Source organism: Ovis aries, chromosome 7 (assembly GCF_016772045.2).
Source record: "Ovis aries strain OAR_USU_Benz2616 breed Rambouillet chromosome 7, ARS-UI_Ramb_v3.0, whole genome shotgun sequence".
NCBI lineage: Eukaryota > Metazoa > Chordata > Mammalia > Artiodactyla > Bovidae > Ovis > Ovis aries.
The window spans coordinates 19880281-19907956 of NC_056060.1; the positions used below are offsets into that span (position 1 = coordinate 19880281).

The 27676-nt window shown below is 39.9% G+C and overlaps 1 protein-coding gene, 1 long non-coding RNA gene and 1 pseudogene across 16 annotated transcripts in view; 2 read left to right on the forward strand and 1 right to left on the reverse strand.

Annotated features, from left to right (window-relative positions):
* Positions 1 to 27676, forward strand: part of NEO1 (neogenin 1) — a 235864-nt gene that overhangs the window by 167254 nt on the left and 40934 nt on the right. For all 15 annotated transcript variants that reach the window (XM_027971564.2, XM_027971570.2, XM_027971572.2 and 12 more), the window contains exons 9-15: positions 3866 to 4020; positions 8156 to 8304; positions 8717 to 8855; positions 11716 to 11765; positions 12720 to 12867; positions 22775 to 22885; positions 23954 to 24148. In XM_027971564.2, the coding sequence (XP_027827365.1) occupies positions 3866 to 4020; positions 8156 to 8304; positions 8717 to 8855; positions 11716 to 11765; positions 12720 to 12867; positions 22775 to 22885; positions 23954 to 24148 (947 nt within the window). The remainder of the gene's footprint in view (positions 1 to 3865; positions 4021 to 8155; positions 8305 to 8716; positions 8856 to 11715; positions 11766 to 12719; positions 12868 to 22774; positions 22886 to 23953; positions 24149 to 27676) is intronic.
* LOC132660160 (uncharacterized) lies at positions 2919 to 20453 on the reverse strand. The gene is made up of 2 exons (XR_009601424.1): positions 20249 to 20453; positions 2919 to 16941 (listed from the first exon to the last, which is right to left on the reverse strand). It is a non-coding gene; the product is annotated as an uncharacterized LOC132660160 (long non-coding RNA).
* LOC114115959 (U4 spliceosomal RNA) lies at positions 25906 to 26055 on the forward strand (annotated as a pseudogene).

A 27676-nucleotide genomic window follows, 5' to 3' on the forward strand; every position in this document is an offset into this window, starting at 1 on the left:
ATGAAGATGAGAGCAGTGACTTGGAACAGTAAATCGGGGGAATATTTCAAAGGAAGATTCTTGGAGATTGTAGTAATAATTTTTGCTATCTCATTACTTTAAGATCATGATTTCTGAGTAGAAGCAGTGAAGAAATAGAAGTAACACCGAGTCAGACTAAATTCCCGTTACTTGTTTTATAAACAAAATTTATTTAATCTTTATAAGTTTACATTGTCCCATCTAAAAATTGAAGGTAATGTATTATATTCATAGACTTAACAACCTTTCGATGTGAGGGTATATGCTACTGCCTGCAATTCCCCTACTTCTTGCATCTGATAATTCAACCACCAGGGGGCACTATGTGCCTTGGTAATGAGCTGTATGAGTTTATTGGGTACTCTAAGCAAGTAAGTAAGTGAAGTCACTCAATCGTGTCCAACTCTTTGCGACCCTGTGGACTGTAGCCCACCAGGCTCCTCCATCCATGGGATTCTCCAGGCAAGAATACTGGAGTGGGTTGCCATTTCTTTCACCAGGGGATCTTCCCAACCCAGGGATCAAACCCGGGTCTCCTGCATTGCACGCAGATGCTTCCTGAAATTTCAAAGGGCCCTTCCTCTGCCATTTTACCTGTGAAATATTCACTTTTGTTTCCAATGCCTTTAAACAGCAGTATTTTCTATTAACCACTAAGTGGAAAGTACAGAGTAAGTTATTCCAGAAATTAATAGCATTTATAATCGGGCTTCCGTCATGACTCAGCTGGTAAAGAACCTGCCTGTAACACGGAAGACCTAGGTTCGACCCCTGGGTTGGGAAGATCCCCTGGAGAAAGGAAGGGCTACCCAGTCCAGTGTTCTGGCCTGGAGAATTCCATGGACTGTATAGTCCTTGGGGTTGCAAAGAGTTGGACAAGATTGAGCAACTCTCACTTTCAGAATTGGATAAGGGCTTCCCAGGTAGTGCTTGTGGTAAAGAACCGGCCTGCCAGTGCAGAAGACGTTAAGAGACGCAGGTTCAATCCCTGGGTCGGGAAGATCCCCTAGAGGAGGGCAGGGCAACCCACTCCAGTGTTCTTGCCTGGAGAATCCCCATGAACAGAGAAGCCTGGTAGGCCACAGTCTATAGGGCGCATAGAGTCTGACATGACTGAAGCAACTTAGCATGCAGCCTTAGAAATCTGTTAGTCTGCTCCAGGATCATCAAACTTCATACTGTGGGCCAAATCAAACTTGTTTTTATGGCCCAAGACCTAAGGATAAATTTTACATTTTTCAAGTGGTTATACTTTAATAGGTTATATAAATAACTACAGTTGACCCTTGAACAACATGGGTTTGAATTGCACTTGTCCACTTACATGTGGATTTCTCTCAGTAAATTTGTAGTACAGTACTGCAGGATCCACAGTTGGTTGAATCCCCATTACAGAACTGTGGATAGGGAGGGCCAGCTCCCTATGTAAAGTTATACGTAGATTTTTAACTGTGGAGATGGTGGGTAATATTTTTCATTTTGTGTCTTGGCCTGTAAATACTTACTATCAAGCCCTTTAAGAAGAAGTTCACCACTCTGGGCTCATTCTTTCATTTAATACATGAAGAAACAAACCCAGAAAGTGACTTTGCAAGCCAGCAGTGTTGCCAGAACTAGAATTGGAGCTCCTGAGTTCTGACCCAGCACTGTCTTGGTACAAAATATACCTTTTTCTTTTTCTTTTGACTCTTAGCTAAGACATTCTAACCTAACTCCCATTGGAACCTCACATATTTATGAAATTGTCCTTCATAACTCACCCCAAATCTTCCCTGAAGTCAGTTTTATTTCCTGACAGACTTGGTTCTGTGACCTCAGATCAGTCTACTGTTAGAAGTTTTTTCGAGTGTTAGATGTTTGATCTTAGGGAATCATATCTACCATTAATTTTTTCTTATCATAATGCTTCTGTAGAAATTTGTTCTAGGTTTTTTCCCCCCTTTTAAGTTGTTGGTTAGCCGCTAAGTCGTTTGTATTCAACTCTTTTGTGATCTCGTGGACTGTAGCCCATCAAGCTCCTCTGTCCAGGGAATTTCCCAAATAAGAATACTGGAGTGGGTTGCCATTTCCTTCTTCAGAAGATCTTCCCAACCCAGGGATCAAACCCTCATTTACTGCATTGATAGGTGAATTCTTTACCATTGAGCCACCAGGGAAGCCCCTCTTTTACATAGGAACAAACAAAAAGATAAAGATGATATCATTCCTGTATAAAATTTACACATTAGAAGGCAAATTTCCATTCATTCGTTCCATGTACATTTGTGATGCTGCTTCGGTGTGTGAGCCTTCTGCTAGTGCTTCTCTAGTACGTGAACACGAATGAAACACTCTCTCACTTCAATTTAAAGTAAAATAGTGCCCCTTTCTCTGTCTTTCTCAGAAAGGTCTTGTTCAAACTGTGATGCGCAGTGAGCAAAACAAACTAATCTGTGCTCTGGCACTGAGCTTTTAGTTTAGTGAAGTGTCACATACCATACTTTGTTCTAGACAGCAGTCATTTGGGATTGGATTGAATGTCAGAAACCTCACATCATAGGAAATCAATGGACATTCTACTAAATCTTGTGATCGAGAGGTTTAGCTGAAGAGAAAATATCAATAGATATCTCAAGAGTCTCTGAGCAGTAACTTCTGTTACCATGATATTTTCCAGTGGAGCTGACTGTAGACAAGCAGCCTCTATAAACATGATGTGGGTGGGTACTGTTTGTTTTAATTAAAATAAGGTAGTTTAAAGAACCATAGAAAACTGTTGAAAAACACTTGAATCTCTAAAATGCATTCACATACAATCAGACAAATCGGCATATGGTTACGTAGAACTTAACAAATTTTAATCAGTTTGTTTAACCATTTATTTAAACAAATTTCAGGGAAAATTGTCAATATTTTAAAGTAAGAATTTAATTCAATAGATTTTTAGGTAATTTCAAATAATTTCTCCCACAAAGTAGTTTTGGGCCCTTTTATGACCCTCTCAAGACAGACACAGATCTTTCCTTACATAATCAGTAATTCTTAAAAAAAAAAAAAACCAGCTATTTGTCTAAAACAAAAGCAAATAGTCTTCGTTATAGTGAGCACAGTACACTGAGCATAATTATTGTAGACACACAGACCCCCAAAATAGAGCCTGAAAGCCACCTGTTTTAAAGAACCTGATAACTCCCTTTATGTTTTCATCTCGTAACACCAGACCACTAGCCATTTGCACCATTTGTGATAAGATTTGTTAAAATATTTCAGATCAGTTTGAAAATAATTTTTAAAAAATAAGAAATAGATTGTAAAAATCAGAATAGTTATTAGCTTATAGATTCATTTAAATTTTTAATGTTTTGTTCCCAGTTTTAAGTGATAATCTCTAATTTTCCTTTTATTAAAAGTTTATTATCCAGAAGATATGCAACATTCTTTGATAATTTTCTGTGAAAATTGGATCATACCTATAATCACCTTCTGTTTGTTTCCCTAAACATAGCCCCTTAAAACTCAGTGATTCTTAAAGTGTACAGAATTGGTGACTAGCTACCCTATTTGAGATGGCACTGAGAAGACTCTTGAAAGGAAGTTGTGATTATGACCAACAATATCAGTGATGTTTAAGCAAGAACATCAGCGACTTCTCAGACATGCGTGACGTTGCTGTTAACCAGTGTCTATATTCCAAGCACCATTCCACCCCTGAAACTTTCCTTTTTTTGAGAGTTAATTTGACTTAAATTTATTAAGATTTTGATGTAGTGTGGTATCTATAGATATTGCAATGAAAATGAAACTGCGCATTTTAGAAATTTCCATAATCAATGTTATTTCTTTCCAAATCCCTGTTTATCCAAAGGGAACGTGTTGAGAATACCAGTCGCCCGGGAGAAATGCAGGTGACCATTCAAAACCTAATGCCAGCAACAGTGTACATCTTTAGAGTTATGGCTCAAAATAAGCATGGCTCTGGAGAGAGTTCAGCTCCACTACGGGTAGAAACACAGCCTGAGGGTAAGTCTCCCACCTGTCTGTCAGCCCCACCTGTAGCAAGACCTGTATGAAGGGCTATCTTAGGTATAGCCTGGCATACCTTAGGTGTGCAGGAAATAACAGTGCCTCACTTTTAGGGATCTTAGTGAATTAGATACAGGAGATCAAGTTAACTGCATCAAACAGCAGCAAATAGTGTACAACAATATAATTCTGCTGGAAGACGCCCAAATTTTACTGATTCTTTGGACCCAGTTCAGATGCCGTTCTAAAATCTTCCTCTGATCTTATCTAATATTTTTTTCTACAGTCCTAAGGTACATTATGTATTATTTAAGTTATGAGATATATTATTGTACATCTTCCTTAAATTATGGTTATGAATGTATTTCATTAATTTTATGGCAAAGACAGAGTATTTGTTTGTCCTTTTATTTCCCACCATGTCTAATGCAGTACCTCACACAGGAAATAGGTATTTAATAGTTATTATCAGTGGAATTGCCCTGGTCTTTATACATACCATACTCTTCGAAATCTCTTCAAGGCTTTACCTTGGACCTGTTGTCATTTGTGCCAAATAATGTTACTTCCAGTTACATTTCTTAAGATTTTTCCAACTGAAATTAGTGTCAAGTGATTTGCTTTATAAATGTCTTCTATGTCTTAAGTTTTGGTTTTTTAAACTATAGGTCAGAAATTATGAGAAGCAGTCAAATTTAGAATTAATGCTTTTCTCAGGAAGCTTTCTTCTACACTTGTACCTTCTTTTAACACAAGCCATTGTTTTTTTGGGGAGCCTTCTCCAGTTTTCTTTTCCTATTAACTGCACTAGTGTTTCTGTGTTAACAAATTTGCAGTAACAAAAATTTTACTGTAGCTGAGGGGAATGGGTGATGAATTTGAGGAAGCTACTGACTAGGGTACTAAACAGATTAAATGTATTTACCACTGAAACTATGGAAATAATTCAAGGACTCTGCCTGATGGGTGGAATAAGAAAAGTCAAGAAGCTGTGGAATTTCACTTTCTAATGCTGCAGTAAATCGTTCACCCATCAGTTACTGAGGACTTCCTCTACCAGGCCCTGCACAAGCTATCAGAGATGCAGGGGACAGGACAGGAATCCTCCCTTTAAAGAATGAGCAGTCAAGATAGGAGGCCATTCATCATCTCTGTAATAGGGCATTAAAGGTCAGGAATCAAACCCAGGCAACAACAAGAGGACCCAAAGAGAGCCAGGTAGGGGGTGGGGGTGCTGATTTAAGGAAAGAATGTGTTCTCACTACTGGGAAAGGATGTTGAGTTTCACAATTACTGTGTTCAGATAAGAGCAGGAACAATCTGTTCGATTTTGGACTCAATTTTCCTTTATTAATTCTCACATACAGGTGTCATTCATGAGAGATAATGAAATACAGAACAAGGAACAGTTACTGTAAAGTTAGGTAAATCAAATCTGTTTCATGTTTTCCTAGGAAAACATGAAACCCCAGGCTGGCCTTAAAGCATTTGGCTTAGAGCAAACATTCTTGGGGAAGGAAACCGCTTGACCCAGTCCCAAAGCTAGGATTAGCCGTGTCCATGCAGGGTGAGTCATGATGAAAATGAGAGAGCCCACTGAATTTGATTGAGTGCAAGGGTTCCATCCCGGGGCCGTGGAACTTCTGAAGGTACATGAAAATATTTGTGTGTCTGTACGTACTCACGCTTGCCTTTGGGAAGAACCAGTGGCTTTCTTGATCACTTCAGCACCTAAAGTCAGACTGCTGAGAATTACAGAACTAAAAGGGGCACTGTCAAGTTAGAGATGAAAGAAGAGGCTTCCTGAGTGCCTGCCATGTGCCAGGCACTGTGCTAGGCAGCAAGATGTAAAGATGAGTGAGACTTCTGTTCACAAAACAGTCTGGTGCCAGACAAGGACTTACAAGGACTGGTAAATGGGCAGTATTGTGCTCATTTATTCAAGGGAGTTTGATTAAAAGAAAGTGGCTAAGAATATAGGTATGAGAGTGGGACCATGAAGAAAGCTGAGAGCCAAAGGATGGATGCTTTTGAACTATGGCGTTGGAGAAGACTCTTGAGAGTCCCTTGGACTGCGAGGAGATCAAACCAGTCAGAAGTAAAGGAAATCATTCCTGAATATTCATTGGAAGAACTGATGCTGAAGCTGAAGCTCCAATACTTTGACCACCTGATGCAAAGAACTGACTCAGAAAAGAAGTGACTTAGAAAAGACCCTAATGCTGAGAAAGACTGAAGGCAGGAGGAGAAGGGGACAAGAGGGGATGAGATGGTTGGATGGCAGCACCAACTCGACGGACATGAGTTTGAGTAAGCCCCGGGAGTTGGTGATGGACAGGGAAGCTTAGTGTGCTGCAGTCCGTGGCGTCACAAAGAGTTTTACATGACTGAACGACTGAACTGAAGAATATAGATGGAAGGAGCAACAGCTTCTGGGGAGACTGTTTAGGAGATGCAGGGTGACTATTAACATGTTTTGGCAAAAGAGGAGTCAGTGGAAAGAGATTTCATCTGGATGTGTTCAGCCTGGGGCGCGGGTGGGGGAGGCCAAAGTGTTAAGAGTCAGCCCTTGGAAAATATTTTACATTTTTAGTTTTTCAAGCCAACTTAAATTTTTTCACATGTTTTAATGCCACTGTATAGACAAAAGAATTTATTAGTGCCTTTTTTAGGATCATATTTGCCTATGTTTAACCAGCAAATATACTGAAAGTGATTTTAAGGGAATTTGTTCTGTTTTCCTTCCCTTTTAAAAAGTTAGAGGAAAGTTTTCCATAGCAGCAGCAGTGTGACAAATCCCACCTGTCAGGCTGTGCAAAATATGCTCTTAACATTAAGTGAATAACATGATTCATGACTAAATAAAGCAAACAACTGTCAGAATAACCATATTCAGGTTTCTCTACTTTGGTAGCTGAACTAATCTTAAGCTGTCATGCTGTTATTTAAGAAAGCCAGTTTGTTTTACATTTTGTTAGTTTTTTTTTCCCTTTCCTTAAGTCTAATGGATGTCTGTTACAAAAGTGCTGGCACCAGAGAAATGATTTTCAGATGCAGAGTGTCCACCAAAGTGTAGACACGGGCAGCTGCCCAGGATTTGTATATAAATTGGGAGTGGAACCTGACAGTCAGACAAAAAGAATATAGTGAAAAAGTATGTAAACTGGGCAGATGATTGGTCAATCACTCATGGGGTCTTCTAGTCACATACATGTAAAGCACTTACTGCTGGACTGATAGCAAACATCAATAAATGGTAGCTCTTTTTAAAATGAGTGTTTATCCAGTCTTATTCCCTTGCTGTTTTTCTTCTGTACGTGCGTTCATATGCTCATTCTAAAGGCAAATCTGGTCATGTCTTGTCATACTCCTGCTCATAATTTTTCAGTAATTGTCTAACACCTAGAAGAAATGATCCAGACTCAGAGCAGGGCCTTATCTGGCTCTTGTCATCCTTTATAGCATTCTGTATCCTTTTATCTAATCCCTGTTTCAGCCTGAACCATATAACGCTGTTTTCTCACCTGTCACCCCCATTGACTAGAGCAGTATCTCCTTTGATGTCTGAGGAAACTGTTCATTCTTTTGGCTCCCTAAGTCTGCTTCAGTCCTTCCCTTTGCTAACTGCCCTACCCAGAGCAGAATTATGTACTCTCTTCTTTCCATTTTCATTACAGTTGTTGCCTAGTCTGCCAGCACTTACGATCTTCTTTGTAACTGTATGTCTGACTTCCCTCTAGACTGGAGTTCTCTGTGGGCAGGGCCTCTGTCCATCTTTCACTGTATCCCCATAGGCTGTCAAGAGAAGGCTCCTTTCTGTGATGTCTGCCTTTGTGTGCTGCAGTCCTGCTGCAAAATAGGATTTTATAAACCACAAGAATTCTTCAGTGTTCACTTTTTTCTTTGAATAAATTTGAGATATTTCACAGATATTTTTTGGTTTTGGGGTCATGAAGAGGGAAATCATTTAATTATGTATTATCCTGAAACCTCTTGAGTCAAATCACTTGTTTTCTTAGTTTAATTGTTTTTATTGTTTTGCAAACATAGCCAGGGTGCCATTATTGCTGAGAGTGGTCTTGAGAGGTACAATAAATTTTATTGATGTCTTGCCATCTTGAAATCTTTCTAGTTCAGCTCCCTGGCCCGGCGCCCAACATCCGAGCGCATGCAACTTCACCTACTTCCATCACTGTCACCTGGGAAACACCGTTGTCTGGAAATGGGGAAATTCAGAATTACAAACTGTACTACATGGAAAAAGGGACTGATAAAGAACAGGTATAATATCAAGCCTTTTTCTAATGCATTGATTGGAGTAGTAGATTTGAAATATACTTCAAAAACTCAATACCTGCTTGTCTAGAAATCTGAGGAAAAAATATGTATAAGAAATGATGAGTTGATAAATTCTGTTTCTTAATACCAAGGTTCATTCTGTAGTTTTTGCCATCACCGGTCACTAAACATTATTAAGAAGTATTTCTAAGCAAATTACCAGTGTTTATGATAAATTTGCTTTGACTATTGAAATAACGTTCTGTAAGAGGGATAAAAGTCTGCATTGTGTCAAATATAGAATTTGTATAGTTAATTATTTGCTTCATTTCTTTTGGCTTGAGTTGTATATATATATGTGTGTATGTGTGTATATATATATATGTGTATGTGTGTGTGTTTTATTTTACTTAAGGATGTTGATGTTTCAAGTCACTCCCACACCATTAACGGATTGAAAAAGTATACAGAGTATAGTTTCCGAGTGGTGGCCTACAATAAACATGGTCCTGGAGTCTCCACACAAGATGTTGCTGTTCGAACTTTTTCAGATGGTGAGTTTTCTTCCTCTGGAACAGAATCCCGAGCTTGGGGGCCCTGGTGGCATAGTAACAAGATCACGGGCTTCGATATCAAGATTTGGTTCACATACCAGTTCTAGTAGTGTGACTTCAGTCAAGTCACTTTACATGTCTGAGCGTGTTTCCTTACATGTGAAATTTAGATAATACCAGCTTCATTGGGTGGCTATAAAAATCCATTGAGAGGTCATAGAACATGTAGTACCTGGTACTTGAATAGCTTCTTGGTATTTTATTTTTAGTAGATTTTTTTGTATAAGTGAGTATTATTGCTTGTTCATAGAACAGATCATCCAAGGCTATTGGAAGGCTGTCCTTACTCTACACAGCAATTATATTTCCATGCCAAATAGGTCTTTTAACTCCTTAATTATTTTGTGACAGTTTATATCTCACTGTTATTTGCTTAGACCCATGGCCTAAAGCAGTGGTTTTCAAAGTACAGCTTGCCAGTGAAACTGAGTAGGTCAAGACCCACATTTTTTTAAAAGATATTTTTAGAGTAGAGCAGAAAATAACAGTTCATTGCACTTAATGTATATATTATATCCTGAAACTCAGCTAAATCCAAATGTTTCAAAAATGTCTTTTTCCTAAAAATGTGTGTATGTATTATAGCCTTTACACTGAATGTCTAAACAAGTTTTAAGAGCTGTAATTTGACTCCTTTAAACAAGTGGTGAGACATCACATCACCTTTGGAACAGACTGACATCATGTGATGTGTTGCATTAAGAAAGACATAACTTCATCTATTTCACCTGTGCTGTATCCCTGCCAAAAATGTTTTAAGTATGATCGTGATGAAACAACGAGATATACATCCAAATTGGTGGACATTCTGCAAAAAAATAAACTAGCTTGAATACTTTAGAAAATATTAGTCTAATGAAAGAAACTAAAAAGAGGAGTCATTATAGGATTAAAGAAAAGTAAAGACACATAGAATTAAATAAATCATGTTTAATCTTTGATTCCTGAATCTGGGAGTAAAACCAGTATAAAGACACTCTTGGTACAATTACTTAATAATTAGGTTGGTATAGTATCAGTCAGTATTAAAAATTAGATATGTTATTAGGTATATTAGATAATAGTTTTGTGCTGATTAGATTTTAATGTGATCATTGTATTATGATTTTGTTGGAGAATGTTTTCTTAGGAGATACATACTGTAGTATTTAAGGGTGAAGTATCATAATGACTGTAACTGTCTCTCAGCTCTCCAGAAACAATATGTACATAGGTAAATATGTATAAATATAATGAGAGAAATAAAGCTTATTTGGCAGAATATTAACAAGTGGTAAATGCAGGAAAAGAGTATATGGTGTTCATTGCATTCTTGCCACTCTCTGCACTTGACATTTTTCAGGATAAAAAGTTGGGGGAAATAAATGCAGACTGTATTTTGGTTAGCCTGTGTTTAACATAGGCCTTTAAATCCACCCATGAGCCACTTCTAACTGCATCAAGTGGGTTGGCATGCTGACTACAGTGCCTGTTGCAAGAACTGAATGTGTCTCAGCGCGGTTGGTTAAGGGCAGCACTTTGGAGGAAGAGAAATCTTGGTTCTTACACCAGTTGAAACAAATACCTTGAGCAAGTTAACTCCCCTGAGCTGCAGCTGTTTTTTTTGTCATCTATAAAGTGAGATAATAAAGAAACTCCTTTGTAGGATTGTTGTAAGGATTAAACTACCTGCCATGTAGGAACAGGAAGCAGATCCTAGCTGTGATGGTGGTGGTGATGTTGAAAGAGAAGACAGCAACAACAATTATGTTGGTGCCTCTGCAGCTGAGTCAGAAGTTCTTAAAAAGGAAATGACTGAAACCATCCATGGCCTTTTTTCAGAACACAAATGGAGAAGTCCTTCTCCAGGCCCTCTGAATCTCTGGGTTGAGAGGTCTCTATCCTCTCTGTCCTCCAGAAGACTATACCACAGTGGGCACTGAGTTACATGTCTGGTCACCAAGTGTCAGAATGGAAGGGAGAAATTTCCATGTGTGGATTAGGAGAGAAAAGCTAAAGTCGGCATTTTGTGGTTAGAGAAGAAACTAATCAAGTTTTCTTAAAATTTTTTTCTTTCTATAGTTACTACAAGAGAAGACACTGGAGGGCATATGTACAATAAATTTTGAGATACCCTATCTTATATTCTAATATGTGAGAAACTAGTTATACAGCTGTTTTGTAACTAATAGTCCCCAACCTCTCACATCTGAATGACTATTTCCTGCTATATAGTTGCCTTCAGAAGCCAAATGATTACTCAACTGGACTTCCATTGTTTAACAACTCTTTGCTCTCCTTGAAACTGCCTTCAAAACCAGTTTAGGAATCCCACAAGAAAGCCAAGGTTGTTGATTTGTGTGCATCACACTTTGGACTCGTAATGATACTACCCAGCTGATTCACTTCCCATATTCATTAGGCTCATTTCCAGAAATTGTACCCCAAAATAAAGAAAACTATTCCCAAGCATATTCAGAAGAATACATTGAAGGTTAAGAATATAATTGGGCTCTAGAAAAGTTTAGAGTCATCATCGTATCCTTGAAATAAGTATCTGACTTCCCAAAGGTATATCCTGACTTGGGTATGGATGTGTATATGTGAATGTCTCATTTTAAATGACTTATATATGGCCACACCTTATCCAAATACTGCCGTCAACATGAGGACCCTGGCTCCTGGGTTAGACTTTCAGGTTGCGTATCAGTGTTTGAGATGTGCATTTCTATAAGGTCTGGCCAAGAACAGTCACATGATGTAATTGAAATTTAAATTTTTTTTCATTTCCTTTCTGTTTTTTTTTTTTTGGTCTGTGCAGTTCCCAGTGCTGCTCCTCAGAATCTGTCTTTAGAAGTAAGAAATTCAAAGGTAAAGCTTTATATTGCTGTTGTTCATTTTTACTGGTAGCCTGTTAGGCCTCAGGAGGGCTTATAAAGAGGGAGATTCTCTATCAAAACAAGCATAATCAAGCAGAGAAAGAAAGTGACATAGATAATACACTTGCCAGTTTAAAGCTAGACTTAGATGCCAACTTTGGTTTATTCTGTTTAATTTTACTGCCTTTCTCTAATGCCAAAATTACTTTGGCCTTTCTGCAAGTATGCTGCTATTATTATGTAAACCATGGCGTTATAGACGTTCAACATCCAGTACCTTGGTGATGCTGTTTATGATACTGGAGCCATTTAGTACTGTGAGGTGAACCCAGAGTGAGTCAAAGGCAGACAGACATCTGTCCTATGGTTGCACTGCTGTAGCCAGCTCTCCTGGGCAAGTTCACTGTGCCCTGAAGACCACGTGTGCCTCTCAGATGCCCAGAGCCCCTCCTGGGCTGCATAGACAACTAAGACAGGCAGTCCTTTCAAAAAGTAATCTGAGACTCCTTTTCTTTGAAGAAACAATCAGCTGATGATTAACAGTCCCCTCGTGGAAAAGTTTTAGACGGAGACGACCTAATTCCACTCTTCTTATCGTAGAGGCAGAAGAGACCCTAACACCGATTTACTGCCTCATCCACATGCCTCTGGCCTCGTGCTTTCCTTCAGAAACTTTCCTGAGACTTTTGCCTGGTAGTATCATTCTAGCAAAATAGATCAGGTGCCAGAGTGCACTGCCCACAAACACAATCTCCCCATTCCCTCTTTTGAGGGTTTTGAAACTTAAAACCATCTTTGAGTGATTACCAGATAGCTTAGTAATGAAACTCTGAACACTCTGCTGCCTTCGTATTCCTTCTCTTACACAGTGAATTCAGGGTGATGATACGTAAAACAGGACCGAGACTTGATATGTTGTCTTTCCCTATAATCTTGTGTTTCCTAGAGTATTGTGATTCACTGGCAGCCACCTCCTCCAGCTGCACAAAATGGACAGATTACTGGCTACAAGGTTCGCTACCGAAAGGCTTCCCGAAAGAGTGATGTCACTGAGACCTTGGTGTCTGGGGCACAGCTGTCACAGCTGATTGAAGGTAAGCTGCTTTGCATGTAGGCAAAAGCTCAAAGATAGTGTCTCTCTCAAACTTTGAATTAACACTAGTCTAATGACTGCTCTAGGCTGTTGACTTACACAAATCAAAAATGGTTTAAAAGAATGTGTAATAGTTCAGTCAACTTCTGACCTGGTAAAAATTGTAAAATACACTCTTACAGGTTTTGCCTGTTCTGTGGTGAAAATATTTTAATGTATTATCCATGTAAACAAAGCTACATAAGCAGAGTCTTACTCAGTCTGGGTGGTAGCAGAGGCCTACAAAATCATTTCTTCCAACACTGATACCACTTGGGTATCTGTGACCTGAAACATTTGTCAGTGGCCGCAGCCATGCAAGGTGAATGTTTGTCTTCAAGGGTACCTTTCAGTTTTCTCATTTCCTCACTTGAACCCTGCAGCTCTAAGCTGCAGCAGATAAAGACGACTGAAGGAGTGTTGCTGAGAAATCTCACCAAAGGAGCATTACTGCAAAACTGGTCATGGATGTTTTTAAAAGTCAGTCTGATTATACTCCAGACCCAGATGAATAACATTTCCCAAAGATGAGGCTTTTATTTTGAATATTTAATAGTAGGTACTTATTATATACCAGGCACGGTTCTTGTTTCTAGCAAATAAGAATAGATACAGTCCTTGCCCCTGAGGAGACTATTCATTTTCTGAATGAAACATTTGATGTATAAGCAAAATACCACTTTCTTAATAAAAATAGCCTTTTGTTTATCAAGAAAATTCTTGGATTTAAAAATTATATTTAGATTCATTCATTCATTTAATAGACTTTATTGAACTTTTATATAATGATGAGCAAAAGCTGTATCTGCACTTAGTCTCTCAGTCATGTCTGATTCTTTGCAGCCCCATGGACTGCAGCCTGTCACGCTCCTCTGCCCATGGAATTTTCCAGGGAAGAGTACTGGAGTAGGGTGCCATTTCCCATTCCAAGGGATCGTCCCAACCCAGAGATCGAACCTGAGAAGGTTGTTATTTGTTATGCCCAAGTCGCGAAATCTCCCAATGACCACCAGGGAGCCGATATCCGATGCAAAAGCAAGAGAGTTATTACCAAGCTCGAGCTGGGGCTCCCACCGATACCGACGCAGCAGCTATAGGGAGGAGCCCTGAGCTCTGGGTTACATTGCTTATATAGGGTATTATCGCACGAAAAATTCAAAAACGGGAGTCTCCGGGTCTGATTGGTCACCTTCTGGTGAAGGGTTAGGTGTTGAGTTCTGATTGGTTTTCCTTTCCCAGGCTTGACCCGAATTTCCCGGGCTGGCCAAGGGTGTTGATTGGTTCGCAGGTGGTGGGATGAGGTCAGGGGATTTCCAAAGGCTCTTTTCCCGGAACCTTACAAAATGGAGTAGCTTTGATTCTTCATTCCCCCCTTCTCTAGGATCCAGACAGACCCAATCATGGGTCTGAGGTCAGCTCTATATTGTCGCCTGCTAAGGGGACCGTTGGCAGGGCCGCATATTGGGATCTGAGCACCATGAGCTGCACTGTGTTGATGCAGTTTTTAATGAAGGCCACTAGTTAGTTTAGTAAGCATGGCCTGAGGGTGAGTAGCAGTAACAAGATAATCAGGGGCCCCACCAAGGAGGATATGAGAGTTGTAAACCAGGGGAATGAGTTGAACCAGGATTCAAACCAATTTTGAGACATTTTTCTCTTTTTTTTTTTTTTTTGACTCAGCCCTTTTCTTATCTTGGCCAGGGACTCTTTGACTACCCCCGAGTGATTCACATAAAAACAACGTTCTTCCCCTAACACAGCACATAGGCCCCCTGAGAGACTTCACACTCAAGATACTTTTTGGGAATTGGGGCAGAGGTCTCTTTCTTCTGTAACTTCTTCCTGCTGTGCATGGGCGTAGGCCTGCCTAATAGAGCAGAAGTCTCTCTCTACCTGATCTAAGTTGGGGTTTTCCACATCTGAAACCAGCTTCTACCCTCGTAGTAACAGCAATTTAGTTGGCCCCTCTCAGAGATGAAATCGACTAAGGGCCAAACAGGAGACCTAACAGGATGGTCATCTCTGGTCCCCGGAAACAGAAGGCAACATTTGGGGTGAGGGTTGCAGGCTTTGTGACCCCTTTTGATGGGTTGGTGGTGAGGCAACAGAGCTGTGCTCCAGGAATCTTGTGTTCAGTCTGAAGTTACCATCTTCCACCTGGGTGGGGGCTCAAAGACATTGTTATGCATATTTCTTTGTGTAGGAACCAGGACTCTGTCTGGAGGCTGTACCAACCTTTGATTGTTTCTGTTTTTGTAGACCCTCCCTTCCCTGCTTAGCAATTGTTTGAAGCCATGCTTTGGAATTCAGCGAAGGCCAAGGAGGCTGAACAAAGTCTATATCCTACAGATAAGAAATGGAGAACACAGATCTGCACTCCAGAGCCCCAGAGTCCCACTCAGTTTTAATTTTAGGGAACTAGGCAACTGTGACTGTGATAACTTCCTGTCAAAATGGGGCATAGAACTGCCCCAGCTTGGAGTATAGACACTGAATTGGAAGTATTTCTGAGTTCCAAGTTTTAGATCTGAGTCTTGTATGATTAAAACCGTAATCTCATTTCTTTTTAGAAGAATAGGTCTGAAACCCAGTCTGGACCTGGCACTTCAGGGAGACTTGTAGCCATGTAGCCAGTTGCCTAGTTTTATAAAAAGTCAGGTTAGTAGCTTCCAGCAGACATTGTTTTGAAAATGGTGGCATCCAAGCCTGACACGACTCAGAAAACTCAAGGGTTTAGCAACACAAGGTCTAATCTGAAAGTATACTCATAGCATCACCTAGTTATTTCCCAGGATTATCTGAACCATAGCTATTCTATTTTGACTTTTAATTGTAAACTTTTCCTTAATAGCCAAAGCAGATTTCACTGTTAATGACGTCAGTTTCTCTAGGTATGAGAAGATGCAAGAATTGGGACTCATAAAATCTTTTCCTGAAAAGATCTAACTATCTGAAGGCCTGTTCTGCCAGTTTTTCCCAGAGCACAGAGTGCCTCATTCCTGATTTTCACCCTGAACTCCTTTTTCAGGGGCGTTGAAAGTCAGCAGTTGCAGCGGCCATGGTTTAATCTTTGTAGATGCAGATGGCGAGTGTCAGTCTTCAGTTGGCAGAGCCCCTTTTTGCTCATAAACTTGATCATGATTATGAGGGAGGCAGTTCATGACCATTTTATCCCATGGTGCTGAGAGTGTCCATTCTCAGGTAAACAGGCCACTCAATGTGCTGTTACTGGACTGGGCCATAAAACAGTATCTAAAATTCTGTGGACCACCTGTCTTACTAGCTTTTTGGTCCAGGAGAATATTCCCTCTTGTTGCTTCTTGCCATATCTAGAGTTACACTGTTACCATCATTGATCTCATATGGGACTATATATTATTGTATTAGAGGCCTCACACACATACAGTGTAAGAAACAGCAATTTTGTAAAACAGGTGAAATACAAATAACGTAGCCAGCAGTATTAGTAAAGTCACAAGTAAGACTTATGTTAAGAACTTCCATTAGATGTAGCCCAGTATATCTTCAGGTTATCTGACTTAGTCTGCCCTGTAGAATCTTTATCTTCCAGGGAAGTTATATATTGGCACCATCTATAAGGAACATAGCCCAGTTTTCTAGTGTCACTAGACTGATTATCTTTAGTTTGATTTAATTTTTTAAATAAATTTTTTCAGGGCCAACCAGTTAGAGTCTGGTAATAGAGAAATTTACCAAGGTAACCCAGAACTAGACACAGGTTATTGGCCACAAACCCAACAATTGGATTGATTTTGAAACTAGCATAGGATCAGGCCTATGATAGAAAAGCATTTGACTTATATGCAAAGGTCTAAGAAGTCAAGAAAACATAAATGATCATACGAATCAGGTCCCGCATCTTGGGGAAGCTGTCTACCTCTGATGTCGTCGTCTTCTCATCCTGGTGTAGTGTGGTTTCTCCTGATAAAAAAAAGTCCTTCCATCCATGTTGGAGACGACAGTCCCTTAAATTATGTCTTTTCCAGTCCTGGTTGCAGGTCATGAGGCATCTGATCTTCATCCAAAGATAGATTACTGAGATAAGCTTCAGAAACAAACTTAGGGTGTTCTTCAAGAATTCAATTAAATTTTATATCAACATTACATAACAGTAAAGAACTATCTAAGAGATGAGTCTTACTAGATGCAGACCTCCATTACAAACTGGTATTTAACATTTCGAAATACCTTTTTTTCCTTAAAGTTACCCTTATTTTTATTAAATATAACCAAATTAAGGCTAGTTTGTTTGCAAAATAGGTCTGTTCTCACTAATTTTGGTCTGATGATTTCTATAACCATAATTGATTATAGGCTTTTTATTTTGCTGAAACATTTATAGAGTCTCAGATTGAACTTTTAAAATAAAACAGGGCTGGGAAACTCACACCAAAGGCTTATCACAGATTTTGCATAACAAATCTAGGTGAATTTTTCCCTTTTAAGGTCTCAAAAATTTCTTGAGATTTTTGTATCCATTAGAAAACCTTCCTAACTCATTTGATAAACTTACTGGAAACCTAAGAACTTCTAATTTTTGGAGGAGTCAGATAGAAAATATAATTGTTTTGTTTATAACGTTTAATTTTACCAAAGTATTGTCATAATTAGTTTGAGAGGAAGATTTCCAATACTCCCTGAAAACATAAGATTCAACCCCATAATTTTTTCAGATAGAAACCATAAAAGTTATACGCATATTCACTGGTTCATTTAGTCCTTTTGCTAACTTTTGTGAAGTCATCAGGTTTTTTATTAAAATACCAGGACATATCAGAATGTTAAAAACTCCATATAATTTTTAGGATATCTGTATTAGTAACTTTACCCTACATTATAATATGAGCAGATTTATTACTCATTTGATAATCTTTTTTTAATGTAATTTAACCAACCAAATAAACACAGTTTAATATCTCTTTGGGATGCTTCAGGGGCCCTCTGAAGCACCCCAAAGTTAGCTAGAAGCCAAAAGTGCTTCATAGAATGATTTAGGAAGTTTTGTCAACAAATATCAGAAAGGTTTTGAGCACTCAGTCAGATGGGACTATAGGTCACTGTGAAACAATAGCTGTTCACTCAGCCAAAGTAACAATATGGGATTTCAGAAGCAAATACAGAACAGACCATTTAAGAAGCAAATGAACTTAAATCTATTGTCAAATGCAGTTCAACATCTGAAGAAAGTGTGTCCTTTTAACAGAGAGAAAAGCCAAATTTAAGTTTTTGCACCAGCTTATTTTTAGTCATTAACAGTCCCAAATTTTTTAGCTTCTTTGTAAGAGGAAACTAATGTTTAGTAATAAACGTTTCAAAATTTTACTCTGTTTGGAAAGGAGCTAGCTAGTCAGTGAACTTCCATCACTTAGTTTAGCACAACCCAATTCAAGTTACCCCAATTTGGACAGACTATTTCAGACAGACATTCCTAAAGCGTAATTATTCTTAATAGAGTTTATCTAAATGCTCATATCTCATTTACATTTTTTAGAAGTTTTTCTTACTTGAGGTAATTTTCTTGTTGACAAACTTGTAACAGATATAATGTTTAACTCATATTAAACCTAGGTACAATGAAAATATTTTACTTAACGTTAAGTACTCTAAGACATGTCTATATTAAATAGGTCAACAAACAAACATTAATATCAGGTATTTAACACTGAATATTTCCCAGTTCACATAAACCTGGAATTTATTGTTTAATTTAGAATTACTTGATTTGTAAGTGCTTACCTTTTTTTAAGCCAAATAAATAGAGATCATATACAAAAATATTACCAAGACATATTTAGACAGACACAGTGTAAGATCTAGCTTTAAGTCTTTTTTTTTTTTTCAGTGTCAGGAGTTAGAGATGGTCTAGATAAGTGTTCCTGAGAGCCCTGGTCTCAAGGCACAGGGAAAGAAAATCAAGTTTTAACAAAATGGCAGCAGGTCTAAACCACATGGTTGCCAGACAAAGCAAAATTTCCTTTTCCAGGGGATCTTCTCGACCCAGGGGTCGAACTCAGGTCTCCCATATTGCAGGCAGACGCTTTAACCTCGGCTCCACCAGAGAAGCCATTAAATACAAAAATACAGTCTCTCAGAAAACCTCTTATAGAGACACAGAACTTCAGATCCAAGTACTAACATCAAAGATTTCAAGGAAGGAAAGGAAGCCAGGTTGAAAAAGAAGGGAGAGGAGGCAGGAGAGGGGGGCAAAAGGGGTGGCCTTACAGACGTCTCCTGCCACCTACAGATACCCAGGCGTTACGGGACTTTTCCCTGGGCCTCCAGAGAAGGGAGGACTGGAACTCGGCCCTACCAGAAATCAGAACCAGAATTCGAGTTCTCTGCCAAGAGGAGGTGATCAGTCTCCAATCCTCAGCTCAGGCTGAGGGCCCTTTGACCAGATTCCTGTGTCCAGGACTGGAGGACTAGAAAAACAGGGAAGGATAGGAAGGGTTAAGGAGAGGAGACAGAGAGGGGAGGGGAGAGAGATCAATAAAGTCTCTTGTTCCTTACCAGTCAGGGCACTCTGGCCAGTTGTCCGCGTCAGGAGGAGACCAGGGACAAAAGGGTCCCAGTTGCGGCCACTGGGTCTGGTCCATTGGCAGGCAAGCTGGCCCTTGAGTACCCCGAGTGGTCAGGATGTCAGTCTCGGCGAAGAAGAGTCCCCGCCAGAGTCGCCATTTGTTGCAGGAAGAGGGACCCCTTCCAGGGCCCGAAACTGGGCTCTTGTCTAACACTCGGAAATGAATTGTCCGAGGAGACACATGTGCTGACAAAGGGAACTTGGTCAGGGTGTCCGATCCGTGGTCAGAACCCGGTGTAAAGTTCCCAAGTCAGAGGTGCCTTTTGAGGGCCAGCCTACATGGAAGGTCGGCCATTCTGTGCTGCAAAAAGTGATTAATTTATTCCTTTTAATTTCTACACTGAGGTCATGAGCGCACATCTTGACCTCCTTAAAATTATCAATAACCAAGGATAGAGGTGTGGGGCTAGAATGGTGTTGCCCCATCGTCCCTGGATCAGTCAGATGTTGGTAAATTAACACAGACAATACGAACAGCCACACAAACAGAAAGAGAGACAGGAGAAATACACCTCCAGGAATCCGGAGGTAAAACCGAACGACAACGGCCTCTGGCCGTTCAGCAGGAGCGACCCGGTATCGTCTACAGAGAACAGGGGCACTCCGTCCCCCCACGCCGGGGGTTGGGGACGTCTCCCAACGACCCCCACTGGTGACTCTCCGGCGCGTCCGCCTGAGTCATATACCGGTCTCAGATACCAGGCCCTACCAGGAGTGAAAAGACAGACAGAAAAAAGCTTACCGGCTACAGATGATTCTCCGGATCGGTCTTCCCGTGGAGCCGGTGGGAGATCCCAGACGAGCCCCCAAATGTTATGCCCAAGTCACAAAATCTCCCAATGACCACCAGGGAGCCAATATCCAATGCAAAAGCAAGAGAGTTTTTATTACCAAGCTCGAGCTGGGCCTCCCACGGATACCGACACAGCAGCTATAGGGAGGAGCCCTGAGCTCTGGGTTACATTGCTTATATAGGGTATTATCGCGCAAAAAATTCAAAAACTGGGAGTCTCCGGGTCTGATTGGTCACCTTCTGGTGAAGGGTTAGGTGTTGAGTTCTGATTGGTTTTCCTTTCCCAGGCTTGACCCGAATTTCCCGGGCTGGCCAAGGGTTCTGATTGGTTCGCAGGTGGTGGGGGTGAGGTCAGGGGATTTCCAAAGGCTCTTTTCCCGGAACCTTACAAAATGGAGTAGCTTTGATTCTTCATATTCTCTTGAGCATTAACTTCAAGCTGATAAAGGGAATAGTATGGGTTCCCAAGATCTTGTATTGAACAACAAATTACAGGATTTTAAAGGTTTAGCCAGTAATTGTTGTTTCTTCTTCTTTTTGTACTACTTAGAGCACTTAACACATTCTGCCATACCTTTATGATATGAATCAAGTGCCTTGGTTTTAGCCTGCGAGCTTTGTAGGTCATCTTCAGGGAGAGGAGTTCACCCTCTGCACTTACTCTCACTGCACCGACTCATGTGCCCTCTCTCCCACTTGCCCTCACTCTTACATTCCAATTCCCCAGAGAGGGAATGATAACCTGATGGGCTGAATTCTTCTAGCGCCTCAACTGAGCCGTGTTTGCTAGTAGTCCAGACTGTTGTCTGTTGTCTGTTAATAGTTACCAATGCCTGTGTGGCCCACTCTGGCACTTTCTGTTCGGTGTGTGCAGGGAGGAGAGAGGGGTAAACTGACTAGGGCCCAGCTATTCTGTTTCTCTTCCTGTCTTCCTGCTTGCTTGCTTGTGGACCAACACCAGTCAGGATGGGCATACAGAGAACAGGCCCACCTCTCCTCTCACACCATGTGACCGAATTAGCTGGGCCAGGGCTCGTCCTGCATCCTGGCCAACCTCTCTCGCAGGAGCTCTCTCGTAGGAATTTTTGTACTAGTTTCTGGCCAATGATCCTGTTGTTTGAATAATGGGAGGTGTAGGATAACTTTTCATAACCTTTATAAGACCTTTCACAATATCTGGTATCAAAGTGCTCTAAAAAATGTATCGGTGTGAACTGTACACTCAAAAATGTCTTAGATGATAAATTTTATGTTATATGTATTTTAACACAAAAAGAAAAAAATTGTTACCCCACTTTGTAGACTTTCACATGTAGGTCTTTGTTACCTTTGATGCATTCTTACATCATGTACCTCATTAGGTAACAGTAAATATGAAAGCTTGCATAGTAAAAAGGCTTTATTCCTCTTTTACTTATTGTATATACTTATGAGCAAGTAGGTTGTTGAGAAATATATTTCTAGGCCATATTTGATGCTTAAAATGTTTCTTTTATGGTTATGGGGTGACCCAGAGAACAGAGGTAACATGGTAGGAGTTACACCTCTGCATTATTTTCTGGTCTTTGGTGTCTTCTGAGACCAGCTGACTTTGTTCCTTTGTTGTAACTCTTTCATTCCTTTGGGCTGTTTTTGGTCTTAGCCTCCTTAGTAACAAAATAAAGTGAAAAAGTGAAAGTGTTAGTCGCTCAGTCGTGTGAGACTCTTTGTGACCCCATGGACTGTAGCCTGCCAAGCTCCTCTGTCCATGGAATTCTCCAGGCAAGAAGGGGATCTTCCCGACCCAGGGATTAAACCCAGATCTCCTGGATTGCAGGCAGATTCTTTACTGTCTGATCCACCAAGAAGCCCATTTTGCCATGTTCTCCTCCAGGGGATCTTCCCAACCTGGGATGGAGCTCTCATTGGCTGGCAGGTTGTTGACCACTAGCACCGCCTGGAAAGCCCTCATTTCTAAGGTGCCTTCAAGCTCTTTTAAAAGATCTAAAGTCTCCTGGGAGCTTTATTTATTTTGTTTTGCTCTTGGCTTGTTGGGCTTCCTATCTAGAGATAGGAGCTCCTCTGTGCTGTATTTATGTATTGCTTGTTCTGAATTAACTTTAACTGAAATGTTATCAGGAAGTGGTGGTGGTGGTGGTGGTGGTGGTAGTTTAGTCACTAAGTCATGTCTGACTCTTGTGACTCCATGGACTGTCCCTGGGATTTTCCAGGAAAGAATACTGGAGTGGGTAGCCGCTTCCTTTTCCAGGAAAGAATACTGGAGTGGGTAGCCGTTCCCTTCTCCAGGGGGTCTTCCTGACCCAGGGATTGACCTTGGGTCTCCTGCGTAGCAGGCAGGTTCTTCACCAACTGAGCCACCAGGGTAGCTTTGTACTAAGATGGTGAGTGAGATACTTGCTTTAATGGGAGATTTTAATCTGTTGTTTTTCCAAAGCTCTTGTTTCATCCCCTTTTTAAAAATTGTTTGCATCACAGGTCTTGATCGGGGAACTGAATATAATTTCCGAGTGGCTGCTCTAACAGTCAATGGTACAGGCCCAGCTACTGACTGGCTGTCAGCTGAAACTTTTGAAAGTGACTTAGATGGTAAGAGCAACAATCAGCAGGATTGGAACAATCTGGGTACTAACTGAAGTCGAATGAGTCAAACTATAAAGGCATAGATTTTGGGGTGTATGTGGCTAAAATCTGTAAATTTTAGTGGATTTTACTGCTGTCATTCCTATAATACAGCAAGTCTCCTGAAATGTTTATAGTGGCCTTTTGGGAACTCTCCCTGTAAGTAGAAACAGAACAAGTGAAAATGTGCAGGTACTTTAAGTCTGGCTATTTTACCAAGGCCAGTAAGTAGGTGGATGATCTGAAATTTAAGGCTGCACCCTATAGACTGGCCTTTGTTTTAGTTACAGTTTCCCTTTTCCCTTAGTCCTAGAAACCTCGCCCTTTTTCTCACCAGTTTATTCAGTGACTCCATATGAGTATGTGTATGTTGCTTTTATCAGAGACAAGTGCTGCACTTAAAAGGCAAAAGACCTGGGTATTTAATGTAATTCTTTGTTTACTGATTTTTAAATAGAGGTAGGAATTTATGCCTTGAGATAATATGTGTGAACGATACTGCAAATTGCTACCTTTTAAAGCCTCTTAGTCTCCCACCATTTAAATCAATTTGTGGTTCTAAGTTTCATATTTTCTGACTTACCACATTAGTTTGGGGAGTAAATAACTGATATCATCACCGTCATGTGAAACGTGATCATCTGTTGACAGCAGGCTTCTATTTAGTGTGCTGTGCCTTTCTCATTCCACCTGGTAGAGTGTGGTAATCAGCTGTGGGACTGAGAGGAGTGGGCAGCAGTTGAAAGACAGTTTATTTTTCTCCATTGGGAAGGCTCTTGGACCTCGTTGTCTTTCCTTCCAAGTTATAATAATAGCTGCAGTGTCTCGTGTTTCAGGTTGTTTGAGTTAGGCTGCAGTTAAACTGCAGCCATACTTCACTATACATACAGATTCTCTGAAAATTCTTGGCCATAATGGAAAAAAACTTAGCCCCAGGTAATTTGGCAGAAGCCTAAACACCTTGCCCCAAGGACAATGAAATATTAACAAAGGAAGGTGGATCTGAATCTCATCTTGTTCTTCTCTCCTTCCCAGAAACTCGTGTTCCAGAAGTGCCTAGTTCTCTTCACGTCCGCCCACTGGTCACTAGCATCGTAGTAAGCTGGACGCCTCCAGAGAATCAAAACATTGTGGTCAGAGGTTATGCCATTGGTTATGGCATTGGCAGCCCTCATGCCCAGACCATAAAAGTAGACTATAAACAACGCTATTACACCATCGAAAATCTGGGTATGTATGCTAAGTAAAGGAAGTAGCTGCATGTGTGATTTGTTTCTAACTTTTTATTGTATATTTTATTTTTATAGAAAGGTTTCAAAAATAGTACAATTTTTATTCTTCACCCAGGTTCCCCAGAGGTTAACATTTTATCATACATGCTTTATCTGCTGTGTGCCCAGTGTGTGTGCTCAGTCGTGTCTGAATCTTTGCAACCCCATGGACTGTAGCCCACTGTAGCTCCTCTGTGCATGGGGTTTTCCAGGAAAGAATACTGGAGTGGGTTGCCATTTCCTTCTCTAGAGGATCTTCCTGACCCTGGAATTGAACCCATGTCTCCTGCCTTGCAGGCATACTCTTTACCACTGAGCCACTGGGGAAATGTGTTTTGTCTGCTATATGTACCTGCTTTTGTTTTTTTTCTCTGGGAGCCATTTGAGAGTAATGATGCCCCTCCACCCACTAATGCTTTAATGTCCCTTTCCTTAAAATGAGGGCATTTTCTAATATAATCACAGTGTAGTTAACAAAATCAGCAAATTAACTGTGAGACAGTATCTACAGACTTCATTTATATTTTGCTAGTTGTCTCATCAATGTCCTTTGTAATGAAAGAAAAACACTGTTTTCTGGTGCATGATCACATGTATTTAGTTAGTGTGTTACATTAGTTTTCTTTCATATAGAACAGTTCCTTGATTTTCTCTTTTATGACTATGACATTTTTGAAAAGTACATTTATGCTTTATAGAATGACCCTTAATTTAGGCCTATGTACTATTTTATCATTATATTCAGCTTACACATTTTTGGAAGGAATAGCACAGATGTGTGTATTCTTGACAGCACACCATATCAGGAGGCAGATGAGAGCCTAATGCTAGTGACATTAACTTTAACCACTTGGTTAAAATGATATCTTCAACATTTCTCCTCTATAACGTTATTATTTTTTTCCTTCATAGCTAAAAAGTACCTTGTAGGGAAATGCCTTGAGTCTTTGTAAATATCTGGTTTCTTGTCAAACTTTTACTCAGTAATTTTATCATCTTCAGTATCATTATTATGGTGTTTCTCAAGTGGTGATTTTCTAATTCCATTATTTCTTCTGCATTTATTAGCATTCTTTGATAAAAGAAGAGCTTTGCTCCTCATCCATATTGAAGGAATAGCCAATGGGAATCTCTCTATAACTAGTTTCTCTGTCCGTTTGACATCTCCTGTCTTTCTTTGAGCACTTTCTTCCTTTTTGATTCAGTAAGATGTTTCAGGCTTATCTGGTATTTTCCTAGCTTTTGCCCTTGAATCAGCCATTGCTCCTTGTTTCTTTTATAGAAAATGATATTTGGAAACCAGTATTTGAGCACTATTCATGCTCATTGTTACTGGGGTAGAAATCCTGAGAAATGTATTAAAAATGCTACTAAAACTATAACTGAGTTTAAAAGGGCGCAAGGTATAAAGTCAATATGCAGAAAGAGTTGTATTTCTACATACTAACAGTAAGCTATTTATATGTGTGTGTGTGTATGTATAGAAAATCTGTACACTGAAGAGTGGAAAATGATTGCTGAGAAAAGTTAAGACTTAAATGGAGATACCATGCCTATGGATTATTATGTATATTACAGTATATTATGACAGTCCTCTCTAATGCAATCTCAAGTAAAATGCCAGTAGACTTTTTTCCTGGACATTCATAAACTTATTCTAAAGTTTTCATGAAAAAAGTGAAGGAGCAGACATTTTTTTAAAAAAAGAATAAAGTTAGCTTTGCGCAGTGGCAGTATCGTAGCCAATGAGGTTTATCCGAGGCGCGATTATTGCTAATTGAAAAAAAAGAATAAAGTTTAGAAGACCCGTACTATGTGATTTCAGAACGTATTATAAAGCTGCAGTAACTGAGACACTGTGGTAGTGTTGGTGTAAAGGTTAGGTGCTAGAGATCAATGGAACAGAATAGAGTTCAGAAATAGATATATGCTCAGTTGATCTTTGACAAAAACACTGAGATAATTCAGTGGAAAAGGAGATAGTCTTTTCAACAAAAGGTGAGTGAATAATTGGATAACTCTGTGAGAAGGAAAAGGAACCTTCATTGATCCTTATACCATACACAAAAACAGACCTAAATAAATAAACGTTGAAGCGAAGTGTGTTCAGAGGAGGAGGAGGTGGTAAGGCACCCTAGAGCAGTCAGGGAAGAAGCTTGGCTTGACCTTGAAAGAGTGAGAATAGTGATTGGAAACAAGAGCTGAGAGGAGCATTCGTGTGCTAAAGGCAGTAGACGTAGTTTAGTAGTGAAGAAATTCACATTGAGAAGCAGCAAAAAAATTGACTGGCATAAAGTAAAAAACTTCTAGTTGTTGTTATTCAGTCGCTTGGTTGTGTCTGACTCTTTGCAACCCCATGGACTGCAGCACACCAGGCTTCCCTGTCCTTCACCATCTCCCAGAGCTTACTCAAACTCATGTGCATTGAGTCAGGATGCTGTCCAACCATCTTGTCATCTGTCGTCCCCTTCTCCTCCTGCCCTCAATCTTTCCCAGCATTAGGGTCTTTTCAGATGAGTCAGTTCTTTGCCATCAGGTGGCCAACATATTGGAGCTTCAGCTTCAGCATCAGTCCTTCCAACGAATATTCAGGGTTGATTTCCTTTAGGATTGGCTGATTTGATCTCCTTGCTGTCCAAGGCACTCTCAAGAGTCTTCTCCAACACCACAGTTCGAAAGCATCAGTTCTTCAGCACTCTGCCTTCTTTATGGTCCAACTCTCACATCCACACATGACAGCTGGAAAAACCATAGCTTTGACTGTACAGACCTTTGTCAGCAAAGTTATATTTCTATTTTTTAATATGCTGTCTAGTAGAATCACAAAAAATTCTATGTGACTTTGGGGTACACAGGGATCTCAGGATGCAAAGAAGTACAAATTTAAAAAATGAAAAATAAATAAATTGGGCTTCATCAAAATTTAAAACTAATACTTGGAAAGATACCAGTGAGATGAAAAGGTAAACCACAGACCAGGACAAAACACTCATCATTCAAGTATCTGACAAAGAATTTGAATCTGGAATATGTTCTAAAAAAATATTTTTTAAACTCAGAAGATAAGAGTCCAATAAAAAAGTAGGAAAAAGATTTGGATGGACAGTATACCAAAGAAGATGATATATGAGTAGAAGTAAGCACATGAAAAAATTCTCAACTTCATTAATTATCAGAGAAATGCAGATAAAGCCACAATTAAATATCACTACACAACCTCTAAAATTGCTAAAATTTAATAGACCAGATATCAGCAAGGATGCAGAACTGGAACTCATACTTGCTGGTGGGCACATCTGATGGCACAACTACTCTAGAAAACAGATGGGAGGTTTCTGAAAAAGTTTGGCTATACAGTCCAACATTCCCACTCATAGTTACTTAACCGAGAGAAAGAAAGATGTGTGTCTTCCCAAAGATTTCTACACAGATGTTCATAATTGACTTATAATAATCTAAAGGGGTAAACAAGTTAAGTGATGAATTG